A 19689-nucleotide genomic window follows, 5' to 3' on the forward strand; every position below is an offset into this window, starting at 1 on the left:
GGCTTTCCTGAACCTGCTGGCTACCTGGCATGTTTTGAAAAGATTTCACATGTACGTGGTCTGACACACCTTTATCGAAAAAAGGTGGTTTGACACACAGTAAGATACCATAGATTTCAAAAGGAAAAAAACATGCAAGTTACTGCAATAACTTTAGAGAACTCCTTGGGACTTCCACTGTTCCACACTTCAACATTTATACACTACATGGACCTGTTTATGATTTATCAAAAAGATGGCAAAAGCTGTGGTCTCAGCAGCCCGAGAAAACAAGAGCGCCACCATTATTTCTTCACTGGTGAATGATAAAACTTAAATGTTAATGAAATGGTTCAGGCCAGCGTAAGCCCGCCGTAACACCGTCAAAAATAAATAAAACTTAAATGTTTGACAGAAAGCCACTGGAAAATAAGGGCACAACGGCTTGTTTGTAAACACCAGAAAATAACTCTAAGTTTGTGAAAACAGGAAAATAAGGGCTCAACGACTGGTTGATAACATGTCTTAAAGATCATAAATCAGTAACAGAAGAAATGGAACAAGCCAACAAGATTTATATTGACATGGACACAACATAACGTAGATGCTCTGCAAAGACATTTGCCACGGAGTAAGATATAGCCCAGGCAGGCAGCGGGAAAAAAGAAAGAAAGAGGATAATCGTATCATAAGCTCCATGTTTAATATTTGCATTTTATTCTAAGTTACTAGCTATTGTGTCAATCAGCAGAGCTGAACCGGTCCAAAGATAACTCTAGCATGACACCATTTCCTCCTTTATAAGAATAAAACTTCATTCAACATCAAATCCCTTCTCTTGTAGTTCATGTGCAACCTCATTCCTCATTCGGAACCAGAGCTTTTGTGCCTCCTGGTCGAACTTTTTCGACTGCAGTTGCTTCTGCATGTTATCAGAGTCCACGTTTGTATCCGCAAAACCTTTGGGCCCGATCGTGGTACCTAGAGCACCCCCACTTTTTATGAACTCCTCAACTGCCTCTTCATCACCAGGGTAGGGAAACTCCCTGCGCTCATAAAGATGTGCCATTTTTTTTTCTTCCTGGAAAATATTAAAGATAGTTTTTAGAAAACTATAAACTGGAAGGGCGTGAATCAGTGGAAGGATGAACATTAGCAAATAGAACATCCAAGAAAATCTATCACGGTTTTGTAGAAGAGACTAGCAAGATGCCCGTGCTACGCTACGGAGGGAGTCACAAAAGATCGGGTGGACAATGTTTACTCAATAAGTGGAGCCTACTGAACAATAAAAGATGCACCAAGATATCAATCAAAGTGATGCCATATTGTTGCTAAGTACATATCGAGCAAAATCAAACATATGGTTTCCGGCCGATGAACCCTGTCGTCCAACCCAAATATTTTCTTCTCAATTTTCACCTTGCAGAAGACTTGTTGTTCTCCCTACCTAGCTTTCTCATTGCTCTCGACAGAGAACATGCGGAAGATGAAAAATATGTCCACACACATTTGGCAATTGCGACGACGCCAACCAGCTTTTATTTAACACATGCTTTTGTAGTATATTTAGACAAAGGAAAAAAAAATAGACGTCACTTACATACATTTTGTATGGGGCAATGAAACAAAATGCTAGTAAAAGTTGCTCCTGAATCATATGTATATAGGAGTGAGTGCGCATATACGTACGTACAAAACTATTAGTACAGGATTAATTGTAACTTTCTTACATCTGGATGTAGCTTGAAAGATTGGATGTGGAGCTACCAAGCAAAGAAAGGCGCTGATGACAAAGAGACTTGCTGTAGGCAGCCTCCGATTTTTTTTCAATCAGAGAGAGTAATAAAGACAGCTATTAGAAACAATTCAAACACACGTATGAATACTTTTACAAAAATAGTAATCGTGAATGCTAAAGCAAGTGCCTAGTTGTCTTTCTGAAAGTCCTCTCCACTGGGAGCAGACATGCTTCTCCACATATGCACAATCTGAAGTCAATACAAGCAATGGACATAGAGAAACATAACATATAACTAACGCAGAAGTAACACTTTTCTCATAAAGGAAGGAATGCAGAATTAACAAAACAAACGCTGCAACCACAACATTTTTCAGTGACAATTTACTCGCTGCATCTATCAAGGATGAAAATGATACAATAGGCATATGGTACCACTACAGTCCGGCACACAGAGGCAAATGCTAATTATTTTATCTCTAGGGCATAAGCCAACAATAATGAACGACAATAGTGCTGCTGTACTTGGGTGCTCGTGATGAAATTACATCTATTGGCAGCAAGGACACAAATAAATAGAACTTGCCGGAGTGCGTTACTTGTATTAGGAATTTAAACAGAGATCATCCACCTAAATACTGAAAGTAAAGTGGCAGCTCTGAACTATTGGAAACGCTAGTTTACAGAATTTTGAAGCTCACCTTGCAGATAAAAAGAATAACCTGACGATATAATTACTCATGCATGAGCTTTTACATGGTCAAGCATGTCAAGCATACAAGCTTCCTCTAAAGGTATTTACAGATTTGTACTTCGATTATCCGGAACTTTAATTATGTGCATGAAACTTTTCTCCGTGCAACAATGAGCTGCTCATATGTGTTGGAGCACACAACAACAACAACCAACAATTATAGAAGAGAACCTAATGATCTATTTACTATTGTGATCCAAATTCTGAGCATAGGCAAGAAAAAATATAGAAGTATAAGCAGAGATCCATGCTGTTGTTCGACATATAGCTACAGATGAGTATCCGCTCATCGCATTCACTGAAGTAAGCAAGGAGGCGGACAACATTGTCGTGCCCGAGCCTAGCCATCACCTCCATTTCTCTTGCGAAATCACTATTGCATTTCCTTGTCAGCAGACTGCCTAAGCCTCTTCAACCATCATTCTCCCTGTCTCCCATCAGCTAATTGGCCCTAGTGATTACAAGTTATTAAGCTACTGTATTGATTAGTCTATATCTCTAAAAAGAGCTGATTAAACTATTGCAGACCCGAAGTTGATCAAATAAGCAATATTGGGGATGAAATATATGTGCGTACACACCAGCACTGACATTGGGCACGGTGCACCAATGGAGGCCAGTACAGCTCCACGTCCTTGGCAACGACAGCCTGGACATCCCGCCGGGTGGCCGGGAGCGCAGGCCAGGACGACGCGGCCATCTTTCTTGGTGGGATAATTTGGGATATCACTGAGGAAGAAACCTATTAGATTTAAGAAAAAAAAGTGTATATGACCCCATAAGTATTACATTTTGGCCACATAGCCCCCCTGAGGCCCTGACCTCTAAAACAGGGATCTTAATCCCCTCTACTTTCTAAAACCAGACAAATCAACCCCGATGCTCTGGTAGGTGGTTTTGCTCACGTGGTGGTGAGGTGAGATGGGAAAGCACCAATGTGATAGCCATTCCGTCGAACACTTTAGGTGCCCCCATTAGCGTGCTCCCAGCATACATGTCGACCGCATCTCCTCCAAGAAATGCCACAGGATGAACCTGGTGAGCACCGACGCACGACTAACTCTACAGACTACAACCCATACACATGCCTCCACAAAGCCTACCTCAATGGAAGCCACTGGAGGACACAAGGAGCCGACCGGCAGCACGCGTTCGAAACCGGCGGCACGAGCGTCTACCTCACTTTCGACCCACTGTCGCGTTAGATCATCTACCACTCCAGCCTCCAGGGATTTCGGCTCTCGTGAGCAGGGCCGGTCAAGAAATTTCGGGGGCCCGGGGCAAGTAACACAGAGGGGCCCTGACACCACATAAACATATGAGTATTCATATTACTATTTTTTGCAAAAAAAAAAACTCAGTACACTATAATCTATGTTGCATTGAGTATTCATATTACTATTTTTTGCAAAAAAAAAAGTCAGTACACTATAATCTATGTTGCATTCTGATCTAGAGTACGAAAAAACGAGATCATGAACATTGAAGGTAAAAGTTGTTCGTTCTTGTCCATCGACACTTATATGCGGAATATTAGGTAAATTCGGTACACTTTCGTACCCACTCAAGTTATTATCATCCTTAATTTTTCACAGGTTGTTTTTAACAGTAACTAAAGCTAATTATTCAGAATTATAAGCAGTTGCATCTGTTCTAAAAAAGTGTCAATAGTTCATTTCTATGACTCCATCAAGTCATTAGCAGATGGATACATTCTAGATGACATCTTGGTAAATTAAGAGCAGTCTTGTTAGTTACTGGAGCAAGGCATGGAATTAGCACACAAACATATGATAGAAGAAACTAAAAACGCTGCTGATTAAACTAAAAAAATGCAAAGGAGGGCATGGAACCAGGCACCTGAATCACGTAGATGGCTAGAAAAGAAAATTAGAAATTGCAAGATCTTGTTGCTGCTTACAGTTCACGGACAAAAATCTGGGTTCCTCTTTTCTAACTCCAATCAACACGAGCAATCAGAGTGCTTGACACAGCGATGTAGGAGGATGACCTTCACGCAAGACCTTGCCTTCACGAACAAATGAACAATCAGAAAAGCCTGTAAAGGGAGAGACGGGATTTGCAAACTGCATTAGATTCTTCCATTAATCACGCCAACAGCCAAAAATCACAATTAGACTAAGCAGACGAGGCGCCGTGGACCTGCCTGATTTTCCGCCAATCTCGGGGAAGAGAAGGAGTAGAGGCCGAGGAGACTGCGCGCGCGGAGTGCCCTCAGGACCGGCCCTGCTCGCGAGTACTTCGCGGTGTGCAGTTGTGCGCGGTGCTGCAGTGCGACGACTTCAGGTACCACTCCCGGGAGTACGCGGTGCCGCCGCCGCCCCTGCCAGTGGCGGACGACACGCTGCTCGCCTGCGTCGGCGGGGTGTTGTACTGGATGAGCGACCCGCCAGAAGGCTGTCGTATTCCTTCGTCCCGCACCAGCCGTGCTACCAGACAAGACGGAGGACAACAACTTGAACATCGGAGCGTGCGCGCAGCAAGAGCGACCGGTGCCCATGTCTGAGCGCCCGGAGCCGCCGAACCTTGTCATCCCGATCCGCGTGCCCCATGGCCAACCGGGTCTTCGCGCCCGCGTCGAGGTCAAACTTGGATACGGCAGCAACCACCTCCATGTCTCCTTCTCCAACAGCCTGCACCGCTGCACGCCAGATCTAGAACGAAGGAGTGACGCCGGGGAAATATCAAATCCAAATCTGCTTTATTGAGACCGTAACTGGGACGTGACACTCCGTCCAACTCAACTCCAGCGGTCGCCGGGGAGGAGAGCGGAAGGGCCAACAACGTGAAAATTGGAAGGGGTTCTAGAAGAATCTGTTTCACGAGGGAAAGAGAAACCTCCAGAGAGGCAGAGACCAGGGTGTTTCGGCTGTTGCACATCTCAGTCACAATCTCAGCCTTAGATTACAGATCCGACGGTACATATCGCCCAAAGGCAGACATACTATCATCACCAACTCGCATTTTTATAGGAGTAGACATATTCACCTTCAGCGGTTGTTATAGATAATCATACTTCTCCACGAGATAATTTTGGTGCCACGTAAGATATATAATCTAGTGCATCCCATAGAAGGTCCTTTTCATTATAATTTCATGTTTGAGTGTTGAAGGTGACATATAAGGAGAACCCGTCGAATGATAATCAACGACCACAATATACTGTTTCAGTAAAACCCAAGGCATGTGCAAGATACGACCCATGCATGATCAACCACACAAAAAGTTGTATCAATTGCATCTCGTCAAGAAAACGGCATGCCTTTTATTAATTGCGTAGCCAAAATCACCACGTAGTTGCAGCCTTGGCTATCATTATGCAGTTATGGATGGATGTCATACAACAAAAATGTGGATTTCGACAAGCAGTTAGTGAATGTAGTCTCCCACGTGTTAGGCAGTTTCTCAATCACGGTTAGAGTAGAGCTCATTGGAAGTAGCGAGTTTTTCTGGATGACAACTGTCTACGGCCCGTCTGATGATGAGCAAAAGGAGAACTTTCTGACAGAGCTGGCTGCGGTGGCTCCTCCTCCGATTGAACCATGGATGTTGAACGGCGATTTCAACATGATTTACGAAGCGAGGGACAAAAACAACACAAATTTAAATAGAAGAATGATGGGGCGATTCCGCAAGGCAATTGATGTTGCTGGCTTAAGAGAAATTAAGTGCAAGAATAGAATATTCACCTAGAGCGGCGAGAGAGAAGATCCTACCTTACGCAGCATTGATAAGTTCGACGGCAACAATGCCTGGGAGGCAATGCATCTGGCGTTCATGCTTGCTGCAGCATCGACATCTTTTTTGGATTGTTGCCCCCTTGTGCTAGCAAATGCAGCAGCTCCAATTAGGCAGGCCAGGTTCTGTTTTGAAATTTTTTGGCCTTGGTTCCCTCATTTCTATAAAACGGTTCAGCATGCTTGGGAAAGACCAGTGCAGCATGATTGTCCCTTTGTTAGAATTAAGAAGACGTATAGGGTGGCAGTGGACTTAAAAGACATGGAGAAAAACACTCTTTTTTTGGGGGGGAGGGGGCAAAGCTACAATTTCATATAGCAAATGAGGTGATTCTCAGGCTTGACGCGGCGCAAGAATTCAGAAAACTGTCTGACAAGGAATTCAGACTGAGGAAGCAGCTGAAACTGAAGGTCAGAGGCTTGGCTGCTATAGAGAGAGCGAGGAAGTGGCAAGCTTCCAGGATCACATGACTGCGGGCTAGCGATGCAAACACAAAAAATTTACTCATGAAGAAGGAAAAAATTCATACACTCTCTCAAGGTTGCGAACAGAGAAGTAACTGGACATTCTGAGAAGGCCAAGGCTATGCATGACCATTTTGTCAGTGTGCTGGGCGAGAAGCAACTGCGGCAATGCACCCTCAATTGGGAGGAGCTGCAACTACCATCGGTCAATTTGCAGGGTCTGGATATTCCATTCACTAAACCAGAGGTCTAGGCTGCGATCATGGCCTTGCCAGTTGAGAAGGTGCCCGGACCAGACGGGTTCATCGGGAAATTCTTCAGGTCATGCTGGAGTCCAATCAAGGGGGATGTAATGGGTGTTTTTCACAAGTTTTATCAGCTTGCCGGTGAGAATTTTGCTCAAATCAACAAGGCGTTCATTGCCCTGCTACCAAAGTAGGATGGAGCCACGGAGCTTAACCACTATCGGCCGATCAACCTGATTCATTCAATTGCAAAGCTCATTGCAAAGGTGCTGTCGATGAGGCTTGCCACGGCTTTTCAGAAAGGGAAATGCATCCATGACGGTTATCTATACATGCAAAGTTGTGTCAAGGCACTTCATCGAGAATAGATACTCTGCCCAATGGCAAAAATACTATGGAGGTCTGTCCACATAGCATTTAATATTACTCCTCCGAATACTATCAACACATTATTTGGGACGTGGTTAGATGGAATAGATTCAGAAACGGCGAGACATATCCGTGTAGGAGTATGTGCTTTATTATGGGCAGTATGGAACTGCAGGAACGATATGGTTTTTAACAGAACAACAAACTTTTATTTCTTGCAAGTTATTTTCCGGGTCACTGCATTGATCCGTATGTGGTCGCTACTCACTCCGACGGATGCCAGGGAGCGTATGGTTACTGGGTCTATCCGGTGGGAGACGGTAGCACGGGCTATCTTCAACTGGTTTGGATGACGGTCATGTAATAGGATAGGTGTTTAGTTTCCTATCTTCTTTTTGCCTGCAGGTTGTGGCTATCCTGATCTTTTATGTTTTTGCTCTGTGTGAGCATTTCTTCTATTATGAGACTTGAAGACTTTGTTGAACCTTTTGCTTATTAATAATATGGCCGTATGCATCGTTCTGATGCAGAGGCCGGGGGATAACCTCCTTTTCGGAAAAAAGGCACTTCATCGAGAGAAAAGCCTGCTCTGCTATTCAAATTAGATATCGCAAGAGCTTTTGATTCAGTTTCATGGGAATATACTGTGGAGCTTCTGCAGAGATTGGGTTTCAGTGCACGATGACGTGATTGGATCGCCATATTATTTTCCTCAGCCTCCTATGCTTGTCTGCTCAATGGGACTCCAGTGGACCAAATTTGGCACATCCCTGGTCTGAGGCAAGGCGGCCCTTTGTCGTTGTTGTTTTTTATTTTAGCAATCTACCCACTGCATCGGCTGCTTGCCGCGGCTACTGAACATGGGACTCTAGCTCCCCTTCCTGGCGGGGGAACAAGCATGCGGATCAGTTTATACGCGAACGATGCGGTTTTATTTGCCAACCCGATCAAGCAAGAGGTTGACACTCTGATGGAACATCTTCGTTTCTTCGGAGATGCAATAGGCCTGAAACTAAGCCCGTAAAAATCCTCGGTGGCGCCCATCAGATGTGAGGAGTTGCTATTGTCGGAAGTGGTACAGAACTTTGGGGGCAAATTAGTCAGTTTCCCGGTGACTTATCTTGCGCTGCTCATCTCGACAACATGTCTAAGGATTGTGCATCTTCAGTTCATCATCGACGGAATAAGAGCTCGCTTGGCCGGTTGGAAAGGGAAGCTAATGAACATAGCAGGCAGAAGGGTCCTCGTCAGATGTGTGCTCACTGCTCTACCAACCTTTGCTTTAACAGTTCTGGAAGTCCCGAAGAAAATTCTCAGGGAAACTGACAAGGCGAGGCGCCGTTTTCTCTGGGCAAAAGACGAAGACATCGCCGGCGGTAAGTGCAAGGTGGACTGGGACAAGGTTTGCTCACCATTGGAGAGAGGGGGGCTGAGCGTCCTCGACATTCATCGTTTCAGTCGAGCTCTCAGGTTAAGATGGCTCTGGATTGCATGGCAGCGACCACTACGGCCCTGGGTGGGTTTCCAAACGCCGTGTGACGAGCAGGATCAGGCCATATTCGCTAATGCAACGGCGGTGACTGTAGGCGATGGAAAGACAACCAAATTCTGGAAGAGCTCGTGTATCGAAGGCGCGCCGCTGCGCATGGCCTGTTGGAAATATGCCCTAGAGGCAATAATAAATGGTTATTATTATATTTCTGTGTTCATGATAATAGTCTATTATTCATGCTATAAGTGTATTGTCCGGAAATCGTAATACATGTGTGAATACATAGACCACAACCCGTCCCTAGTAAGCCTCTATTTGACTAGCTCGTTGATCAACAGATAGTCATGGTTTCCTGACTATGGACATAGGATGTCATTGATAACGGGATCACATCATTAGGAGAATGATGTGATGGACAAGACCCAACTTAAGCATAGCATAAAAGATCGTGTAGTTTCGTTTGCTAGAGCTTTTCCAATGTCAAGTATCTTTTCCTTAGACCATGAGATCGTGCAACTCCCGGATACCGTAGGAGTGCTTTGGGTGTGCCAAACGTCACAACGTAACTGGGTGACTATAAAGGTGCATTACGGGTATCTCCGAAAGTGTCTGTTGGGTTGGCACGGATCGAGACTGGGATTTGTCACTCCGTGTGACGGAGAGGTATCTCTGGGCCCACTCGGTAATGCATCATCATAATGAGCTCAATGTGACTAAGGCGTTAGTCACGGGATCATGCATTGCGGTACGAGTAAAGAGACTTGCCGGTAACGAGATTGAACAAGGTATTGGGATACCGACGATCGAATCTCGGGCAAGTAACATACCGTTTGACAAAGGGAATTGCATACGGATTGATTGAATCCTCGACACCGTGGTTCATCCGATGATATCATCGTGGAACATGTGGGAGCCAACATGGGTATCCAGATCCCGCTGTTGGTTATTGACCGGAGAGGCGTCTCGGTCATGTCTGCATGTCTCCCGAACCCGTAGGGTCTACACACTTAAGGTCCGGTGACGCTAGGGTTGTAGAGATATATGTATGCGGAAACCCGAAAGTTGTTCGGAGTCCCGGATGAGATCCCGCACGTCACGAGAGGTTCCGGAATGGTCCGGAGGTGAAGAATTATATATAGGAAGTCAAGTTTCGGCCACCGGGAAAGTTTCGGGGGTTACCGGTATTGTACCGGGACCACCGGAAGGGTCCCGGGGGTCCACCGGGTGGGGCCACCTATCCCGGAGGGCCCCGTGGGCTGAAAGTGGAAGGGAACCAGCCCTTAGTGGGCTGGGGCGCCCCCCTTGGGCCTCCCCCCATGCGCCTAGGGTTGGGAACCCTAGGGTGGGGGGACTTCCCCCTTGCCTTGGGGGGCAAGCAACCCCTTTCCACCCCTTGGCCGCCGCCCCCCCCAACCCTAGATGGGTTTTGGCCGCCCCGCCCCCTCCCAAGGGGGCCTATATAAAGGGGGGGAGGGAGGGCAGCAACACAGCCTTGGGCGCCTCCCTCCTCCCCTGCAACACCTCTCTCTCTCGCAGAAGCTCGGCGAAGCCCTGCCGGAGAACCGCTACATCCACCACCACGCCGTCGTGCTGTTGGATCTCCATCAACCTCTCCTTCCCCCTTGCTGGATCAAGAAGGAGGAGACGTCGCTGCACCGTACGTGTGTTGAATGCGGAGGTGCCGTCCGTTCGGCACTCAGTCATCGGTGATTTGGATCACGGCGAGTACGACTCCGTCATCCACGTTCATTGGAACGCTTCCGCTCGCGATCTACAAGGGTATGTAGATGCACTCCTTTCCTCTCGTTGCTAGTAGACTCCATAGATGCATCTTGGTGAGCGTAGGAAAATTTTAAAATTATGCTACGATTCCCAACAGTGGCATCATGAGCCAGGTCTATGCGTAGTTACTATGCACGAGTAGAACACAAAGTAGTTGTGGGCGTTGAGTTTGCCAATTCTTCTTGCCGCTACTAGTCTTTTCTTGTTTCGGCGGCATTGTAGGATGAAGCGGCCCGGACCGACCTTACACGTACTCTTACGTGAGACAGGTTCCACCGACTAACATGCACAAGATGCATAAGGTGGCTAGCGGGTGTCTGCCTCTCCTACTTTAGTCAGAACAGATTCGATGAAAAGGGTCCTTATGAAGGGTAAATAGAAATTGGCAAATCACGTTGTGGTCATACGTAGGTAAGAAACGTTCTTGCTAGAAACCTACAAACCACGTAAAAACTTGCAACAACAATTAGAGGACGTCTAACTTGTTTTTGCAGCAAGTGCTATGTGATGTGATATGGCCAGAAGATGTGATGAATGATATATGTGATGTATGAGATTGATCATATTCTTGTAATAGGAATCACGACTTGCATGTCGATGATTATGACAACCGGCAGGAGTCATAGGAGTTGTCTTTATTATTTTGTATGACCTGCGTGTCATTGAATAACGCCATGTAAATTACTTTACTTTGTTGCTAAACGCGTTAGCCATAGAAGTAGAAGTAATCGTTGGCGTGACGACTTCATGAAGACACAATGATGGAGATCATGATGATGGAGATCATGGTGTCATGCCGGTGACGAAGATGATCATGGTGCCCCGAAGATGGAGATCAAAGGAGCATGATGATATTGGCCATATCATGTCACTATTTGATTGCATGTGATGTTTATCATGTTTTTGCATCTTATTTGCTTAGAACGACGGTAGCAAGTAGGATGATCCCTTATAATAATTTCAAGAAAGTGTTCACCCTAACTGTGCACCGTTGCGAAGGTTCGTCGTTTCGAAGCACCACGTGATGATCGGGTGTGATAGATTCTTATGTTCGAATACAACGGGTGTTGACGAGCCTAGCATGTACAGACATGGCCTCGGAACACACGCAATACACTTAGGTTGACTTGACGAGCCTAGCATGTACAGACATGGCCTCGGAACACGGAGGACCGAAAGGTCGAGCATGAGTCGTATAGAAGATACGATCAACATGGAGATGTTCACCGATCTTGACTAGTCCGTCTCACGTGATGATCGGACACGGCCTAGTTGAGCTCGGATCATGTTTCACTTAGATGACTAGAGGGATGTCTGTCTGAATGGGAGTTCATTAATAATTTGATTAGATGAACTCAATTATCATGAACTTAGTCTAAAATCTTTACACTATGTCTTGTAGATCAAATGGCCAACGTTGTCCTCAATTTCAACGCGTTCCTAGAGAAAACCAAGCTGAAAGATGATGGCAGCAACTATACGGACTGGGTCCGGAACCTGAGGCTCATCCTCATAGTAGCCAAGAAAGATTATGTCTTAGAAGCACCGCTAGGTGATGCACCGATCCCACAGAACCAAGACGTTATGAACGCTTGGCAATCACGTGCTGATGATTACTCCCTCGTTCAGTGTGGCATGCTTTACAGCCTAGAACCGGGTCTCCAAAAGCGTTTTGAGAAACATGGAGCATATGAGATGTTCGAGGAGCTGAAACTAGTTTTTCAAGCTCATGCCCGGGTCGAGAGATATGATGTCTCCGACAAGTTCTTCAGCTGTAAAATTGAGGAGAACAGTTTTGTTAGTGAGCACATACTCAGAATATCTGGGTTGCACAACCGCTTGTCTCAGCTGGGAGTTAATCTCCCGGATGACGCGGTCATTGACAGAATCCTCCAGTCGCTTCCACCAAGCTACAAGAGCTTTGTGATGAACTACAATATGCAAGGGATGGAAAAGACCATTCCCGAGGTATATTCAATGCTGAAATCAGCGGAAGGGGAGATCAGAAAAGAACATCAAGTGTTGATGGTGAATAAAACCACCAAGTTCAAGAAGGGCAAGGGTAAGAAGAACTTCAAAAAGGACGGCAAGGGAGTTGCCGCGCCCGGTAAACCAGTTACTGGGAAGAAGTCAAAGAATGGACCCAAGCCCGGGACTGAGTGCTTTTATTCCAAGGGAAGTGGTCACTGGAAGCGGAACTGCCCCAAATATTTAGCGGACAAGAAGAAGGCCGGCAACACCCAAGGTATATGTGATATACAAGTAATTGATGTGTACCTTACCAGTACTCGTAGTAGCTCCTGGGTATTTGATACCGGTGCGGTTGCTCATATTTGTAACTCAAATCAGGAACTACGGAATAAACGGAGACTGGCAAAGGACAAGGTGACGATTCGCGTCGGGAATGGTTCCAAGGTCGATGTGATCGCCGTCGGCACGCTACCTCTGCATCTACCCACGGGATTAGTTATAAACCTCAATAATTGTTATTTAGTGCCAGCTTTGAGCATGAACATTGTGTCTGGATCTCGTTTAATTCGAGATGGCTACTCATTTAAATCTGAGAATAATGGTTGTTCTATTTATTTGAGAGATATGTTTTATGGTCATGCCCCGCTGGTCAATGGTTTATTTTTGATGAATCTCGAACGTGATGTTACACATGTTCATAGTGTGAATACCAAAAGATGTAAAGTTGATAACGATAGTCCCACATACTTGTGGCACTGCCGCCTTGGTCACATTGGTGTCAAGCGCATGAAGAAGCTCCATGCAGATGGACTTTTGGAGTCTCTTGATTACGAATCATTTGACACGTGCGAACCATGCCTCATGGGTAAGATGACCAAGACTCCGTTCTCCGGAACAATGGAGCGAGCAACCAACTTATTGGAAATCATACATACCGATGTGTGTGGTCCAATGAGTGTTGAGGCTCGCGGAGGATATCGTTATGTTCTCACTCTCACTGATGATTTAAGTAGATATGGATATGTCTACCTGATGAAACACAAGTCTGAAACCTTTGAAAAGTTCAAGGAATTTCAGAGTGAGGTTGAGAATCAACGTGACAGGAGAATAAAATTCCTACGATTAGATCGTGGTGGAGAATATTTAAGTCACGAATTTGGTACACACTTAAGGAAATGTGGAATAGTTTCACAACTCACGCCGCCTGGAACACCTCAGAGAAATGGTGTGTCCGAACGTCGTAATCGCACTCTATTGGATATGGTGCGATCTATGATGTCTCTTACCGATTTACCGCTCTCATTTTGGGGTTATGCTTTAGAGACTGCCGCATTCACTTTAAATAGGGCTCCGTCGAAATCCGTTGAGACGACACCGTATGAATTATGGTTTGGGAAGAAACCTAAGCTGTCGTTTCTAAAAGTTTGGGGATGCGATGCTTATGTCAAGAAACTTCAAACTGAAAAGCTCGAACCCAAATCGGAAAAATGCGTCTTCATAGGATACCCTAAGGAAACTATTGGGTATACCTTCTACCTCAGATCCGAAGGCAAGATCTTCGTTGCCAAGAACGGGTCCTTTCTGGAGAAGGAGTTTCTCTTGAAAGAATTGAGTGGGAGGAAAGTGGAACTTGATGAGGTGATAGTCACCCCTTCCGAACCGGAAAGTAGCGCAGCGCGGGAAAATGTTCCTGTGGTGCCTACACCGACTGGAGAGGAAGTTAATGATGATGATCATGAAGCTTCGGATCAAGTTGCCACTGAACTTCGTAGGTCCACAAGGACACGTTCCGCACCAGAGTGGTACGGCAACCCTGTCCTGGAAATCATGTTGTTAGACAACAGTGAACCTTCGAACTATGAAGAAGCGATGGCGGGCCCGGATTCCGATAAATGGCTAGAAGCCATGAAATCCGAGATAGAATCCATGTATGAAAATAAAGTATGGACTATGACTGACTTGCCCGATGAGCGGCGAGCCATAGAAAACAAATGGATCTTTAAGAAGAAGACGGACGCGGATGGTAATGTGACCATCTACAAAGCTCGACTTGTCGCTAAGGGTTATCGACAAGTTCAAGGGGTTGACTACGATGAGACTTTCTCACCCGTAGCGAAGCTGAAGTCCGTCCGAATAATGTTAGCAATTGCCGCATACTATGATTATGAGATATGGCAGATGGACGTCAAAACGGCATTCCTTAACGGCTTCCTTAAGGAAGAGTTGTATATGATGCAGCCGGAAGGTTTTGTCGATCCTAAGAATGCTAACAAAGTGTGCAAGCTCCAGCGCTCAATCTATGGGCTGGTGCAAGCATCTCGGAGTTGGAACATTCGCTTTGATGAGATGATCAAAGCGTTTGGGTTTACACAGACTTATGGAGAAGCCTGTGTTTACAAGAAAGTGAGTGGGAGCTCTGTAGCATTTCTCATATTATATGTGGATGACATATTATTGATGGGAAATGATATAGAATTCTTGGAAAGTATAAAGGCCTATTTGAATAAGTGTTTTTCAATGAAGGACCTTGGAGAAGCTGCTTATATATTAGGCATCAAGATCTATAGAGATAGATCAAGACGCCTCATTGGTCTTTCACTGAGTACATACCTTGATAAGATATTGAAGAAGTTCAGTATGGATCAGTCCAAGAAGGGGTTCTTGCCTGTATTGCAAGGTGTGCAATTGAGCACGGCTCAATGCCCGACCACGGCAGAAGATATAGAAGAGATGAGTGTCATCCCCTATGCCTCGGCCATAGGGTCTATTATGTATGCCATGCTGTGTACCAGACCTGATATAAACCTTGCCGTAAGTTTGGTAGGAAGGTACCAAAGTAATCCCGGCAAGGAACACTGGACAGCGGTCAAGAATATCCTGAAGTACCTGAAAAGGACTAAGGATATGTTTCTCGTTTATGGAGGTGACGAAGAGCTCGTCGTAAAGGGTTACGTCGACGCTAGCTTCGACACAGATCCGGATGACTCGAAGTCACAGACCGAATACGTGTATATTTTAAATAGAGGAGCAGTAAGCTGGTGCAGTTGCAAGCAAAGCGTCGTGGCGGGATCTACATGTGAAGCGGAATACATGGCAGCCTCGGAGGCAGCACAGGAAGCAGTCTGGATGAAGGAGTTCATTACCGACCTAGGGGTGATTCCCAATGCGTCGGGCCCGATGACTCTCTTCTGTGACAACACTGGAGCTATTGCCCTTGCGAAGGAGCCCAGGTTTCACAGGAAGACCAGGCATATCAAGCGTCGCTTCAACTCCATTCGTGAAAGTGTTCAAAATGGAGACATAGATATTTGTAAAGTACACACGGACCTGAATGTAGCAGATCCGTTGACTAAACCTCTCCCTAGGGCAAAACATGATCAACACCGGGACGCAATGGGTGTTCGATTCATCACAATGTAACTAGATTATTGACTCTAGTGCAAGTGGGAGACTGTTGGAAATATGCCCTAGAGGCAATAATAAATGGTTATTATTATATTTCTGTGTTCATGATAATAGTCTATTATTCATGCTATAAGTGTATTGTCCGGAAATCGTAATACATGTGTGAATACATAGACCACAACCTGTCCCTAGTAAGCCTCTATTTGACTAGCTCGTTGATCAACAGATAGTCATGGTTTCCTGACTATGGACATAGGATGTCATTGATAACGGGATCACATCAATAGGAGAATGATGTGATGGACAAGACCCAACTTAAGCATAGCATAAAAGATCGTGTAGTTTCGTTTGCTAGAGCTTTTCCAATGTCAAGTATCTTTTCCTTAGACCATGAGATCGTGCAACTCCCGGATACCGTAGGAGTGCTTTGGGTGTGCCAAACGTCACAACGTAACTGGGTGACTATAAAGGTGCATTACGGGTATCTCCGAAAGTGTCTGTTGGGTTGGCACGGATCGAGACTGGGATTTGTCACTCCGTGTGACGGAGAGGTATCTCTGGGCCCACTCGGTAATGCATCATCATAATGAGCTCAATGTGACTAAGGCGTTAGTCACGGGATCATGCATTGTGGTACGAGTAAAGAGACTTGCCGGTAACGAGATTGAACAAGGTATTGGGATACCGACGATCGAATCTCGGGCAAGTAACATACCGTTTGACAAAGGGAATTGCATACTGATTGATTGAATCCTCGACACCGTGGTTCATCCGATGATATCATCGTGGAACATGTGGGAGCCAACATGGGTATCCAGATCCCGCTATTGGTTATTGACCGGAGAGGCGTCTCGGTCATGTCTGCATGTTTCCCGAACCCGTAGGGTCTACACACTTAAGGTCCGGTGACGCTAGGGTTGTAGAGATATATGTATGCGGAAAGCCGAAAGTTGTTCGGAGTCTCGGATGAGACCCCGCACGTCACGAGAGGTTCCGGAATGGTCCGGAGGTGAAGAATTATATATAGGAAGTCAAGTTTCGGCCACCGGGAAAGTTTCGGGGGTTACCGGTATTGTACCGGGACCACCGGAAGGGTCCCGGGGGTCCACCGGGTGGGGCCACCTATCCCGGAGGGCCCCGTGGGCTGAAAGTGGAAGGGAACCAGCCCTTAGTGGGCTGGGGCACCCCCCTTGGGCCTCCCCCCATGCGCCTAGGGTTGGGAACCCTAGGGTGGGGGGACTTCCCCCTTGCCTTGGGGGGCAAGCAACCCCTTTCCACCCCTTGGCCGCCGCCCCCCCCCCCCCCAACCCTAGATGGGTTTTGGCCGCCCCCCCCTCCCAAGGGGGCCTATATAAAGGGGGGGAGGGAGGGCAGCAACACAGCCTTGGGCGCCTCCCTCCTCCCCTGCAACACCTCTCTCTCTCGCAGAAGCTCGGCGAAGCCCTGCCGGAGAACCGCTACATCCACCACCACGCCGTCGTGCTGTTGGATCTCCATCAACCTCTCCTTCCCCCTTGCTGGATCAAGAAGGAGGAGACGTCGCTGCACCGTACGTGTGTTGAACGCGGAGGTGCCGTCCGTTCGGCACTCAGTCATCGGTGATTTGGATCACGGCGAGTACGACTCCGTCATCCACGTTCATTGGAACGCTTCCGCTCGCGATCTACAAGGGTATGTAGATGCACTCCTTTCCTCTCGTTGCTAGTAGACTCCATAGATGCATCTTGGTGAGCGTAGGAAAATTTTAAAATTATGCTACGATTCCCAACATGGCCTTCCCTGCCCTTTTCAGTCATGCACGGCGCAAAAACAGAACTGTTGCTGAAGCCCTGAATAATGATCAGTGGGTACTTGATCTGCGGCATGGGAACACCACGACCATCGCCAATGATTTCCTGAGACCGTGGCGCCTGCTGCACAACACTGAGCTTCGTATCAATGAAAATGAGAGTGACAAGATAAGATGGATGGGGGGAAAGGACGGCTGCTGTTCTGCAGGCTCGGCCTGCAAAATGCAGTTTCAGTCGACAGCGTCGAGCGGTTTTAAACCCCTGATCTGGAAGGCATGGGCCCCTGTCAAGGTGAAGATGTTCGCATGGTTGCTGCATTACAATAGACTCTGGTGCAACGATCGGCTTCAGCGGAGAGGTTGGCCCAATGGATATTTTTGCCCACTATGTCTGCGTAACCTGGAGACATCCATGCATCTCATATGGTACCGCCCCTTCTCCCGATAAATTTGGCGCGAGGCTGCAACCTGGATAGGATGCTCTCCATTGCAACCGATGGACCGAGTGCATTCGTCTTCCATTAAAGTTTGTCAGTCCATAATCAGGAGAACTGCAGCAGAGCACAAGAACGGCATTAAGATCATAATCATGATGATCTCTTGGGAATTATGGAAGGAGAGGAATGCAAGTGTTTTCAGAGATAACATTCCAAGGGCCTCTGATGTCATTGCTGCAATCAAAAGCAACATGGAACAATGGAGGCTAGCGGGTGCTAAAGACATTGAGAGTTTGAGACCCCCTTTGGGGAGATGACCGCGAGATAGCAAACTATGATCCTGGTAGTTTGTTTTTCTTTCCTTTTCTCCGCAGCTCTATGTACCCCATGATCACTTGATCACACTATTTTCCGCATGCTCTCTGCTAAATCAATGAAGCCGGCACAAACCGGATCTTAAAAAGAAAAAAGAAAAACTGTGGCACGGAAAGTGCCTTACTGTAAGATACAGTGTGGAATGCATTGACATTATCTACTGGCAGTTCTGAACCATAGTTCCAAAAAATGAGCATTCAGCTAGATGCACTTCGTTGTACTAGTAAAACAAAAGGTGGCACCAATTCATTTCTGCCTCAACCAAGGGTCACCAGGCACCAGCCATAGTTGATAGTACCTACCTTGGGGCGTGGCTTGAGCGTCCACCAACCAAGCGGCGACGTGTCATTCCAGAGCCATGCTGCGCCGAAAAGCGCGTAGGTGCAGAGCATGCCCTTGCCCATCTGCTTAAAGAAGTAGGCATCCCTCTTCTCGAACCCCATCCTCCTGATCCCCAAAGCAACAAGAACAAAGACGACATCAATAGTTTACCTAATCCGTGCGTAGAGGGAGAGGGAAAGCCAGGTATCATGAGGAGTGGACGGGCCTGAGGGAAGCTGCGCAGCATCGCGTCACCTGCGGCTGCGGGACATATATAGGAGAAAAGTGAAGACAAGAGGGTTTTAGTGCGGCATTTCGTCGAACAGATAGCGTATGCCCGCCGGTGAAGCGATTTGAATCACTGTAATTAACAGAACTAGTATCGTTTTACTCAGAGACTGAGACAGTAGTACTAGAATAGAAGAGGAAACAAGTTAGGAAGGATAATTCACCTAACATACGGTACCGGAGATTTTTTTTGTTGAGTAAAATGCACTAGCGGTCATTGAACTTATCTCGATAGTTCACTTTGGTCACTGTACTCAAGAATACGGTCAATACGGTCACTGTATATGACTTAGGGTGATTGTACAGTCACTGGCTTAGCGTATAGCTTCGTATTTTGTCTAGTTGACAGGTCAAACAGTCCACATACGCCTCATCAGCTTGTGTTTTGTCTCTATCTATCTATGCAGACCCATCTGTCAGCTTGTGTTTAGTAGGCTAACTCGTATCGGTTGGAATCAAACCACGGACCAATCTATGCGTGCACGAGCTAGCTAATTGAACACAAACTCCATTTATAT

The 19689-nt window shown here is 46.4% G+C and overlaps 1 protein-coding gene across 8 annotated transcripts; it reads right to left on the reverse strand.

The window, feature by feature from the left end:
- Nucleotides 1–536: 536 nt before the first annotated feature.
- On the reverse strand, nt 537–19130 carry LOC109772401 (uncharacterized). 8 transcript variants are annotated; one of them, XM_020331087.2, is made up of 4 exons: nt 19106–19130; nt 19042–19054; nt 18865–19009; nt 537–1060 (listed from the first exon to the last, which is right to left on the reverse strand). In XM_020331087.2, exons 1-4 carry the CDS (start codon nt 19128–19130, stop codon nt 794–796), a joined length of 450 nt encoding a protein of 149 aa, XP_020186676.1. In that variant the 3' UTR covers nt 537–793. The 8 variants fall into 8 exon arrangements, 1 of the variants encoding a protein (XP_020186676.1); XR_012205449.1 differs by lacking the exons at nt 537–1060; nt 18865–19009; nt 19042–19054; nt 19106–19130 and adding exons at nt 3055–3203; nt 3578–3774; nt 4396–4533; nt 4642–5135; XR_012205448.1 differs by lacking the exons at nt 18865–19009; nt 19042–19054; nt 19106–19130 and adding exons at nt 4396–4533; nt 4642–4910 and having other exon boundaries at nt 776–1060.
- Between the last annotated feature and the right edge of the window lie 559 nt (nt 19131–19689).

Source organism: Aegilops tauschii, chromosome 1 (assembly GCF_002575655.3).
Source record: "Aegilops tauschii subsp. strangulata cultivar AL8/78 chromosome 1, Aet v6.0, whole genome shotgun sequence".
NCBI lineage: Eukaryota > Viridiplantae > Streptophyta > Magnoliopsida > Poales > Poaceae > Aegilops > Aegilops tauschii.

Bases quoted from the DNA above. Each gene is read 5' to 3' on its own strand.
- LOC109772401 (XM_020331087.2), bottom strand. From the start codon at position 19,130: ATGCTGCGCAGCTTCCCTCAGGCCC. The intron at 1,061-18,864 runs GTAGGTACTATC...AATATTTTCCAG, and splicing joins CGCTCAAGCCACGCCCCAAG to GAAGAAAAAAAAATGGCACA.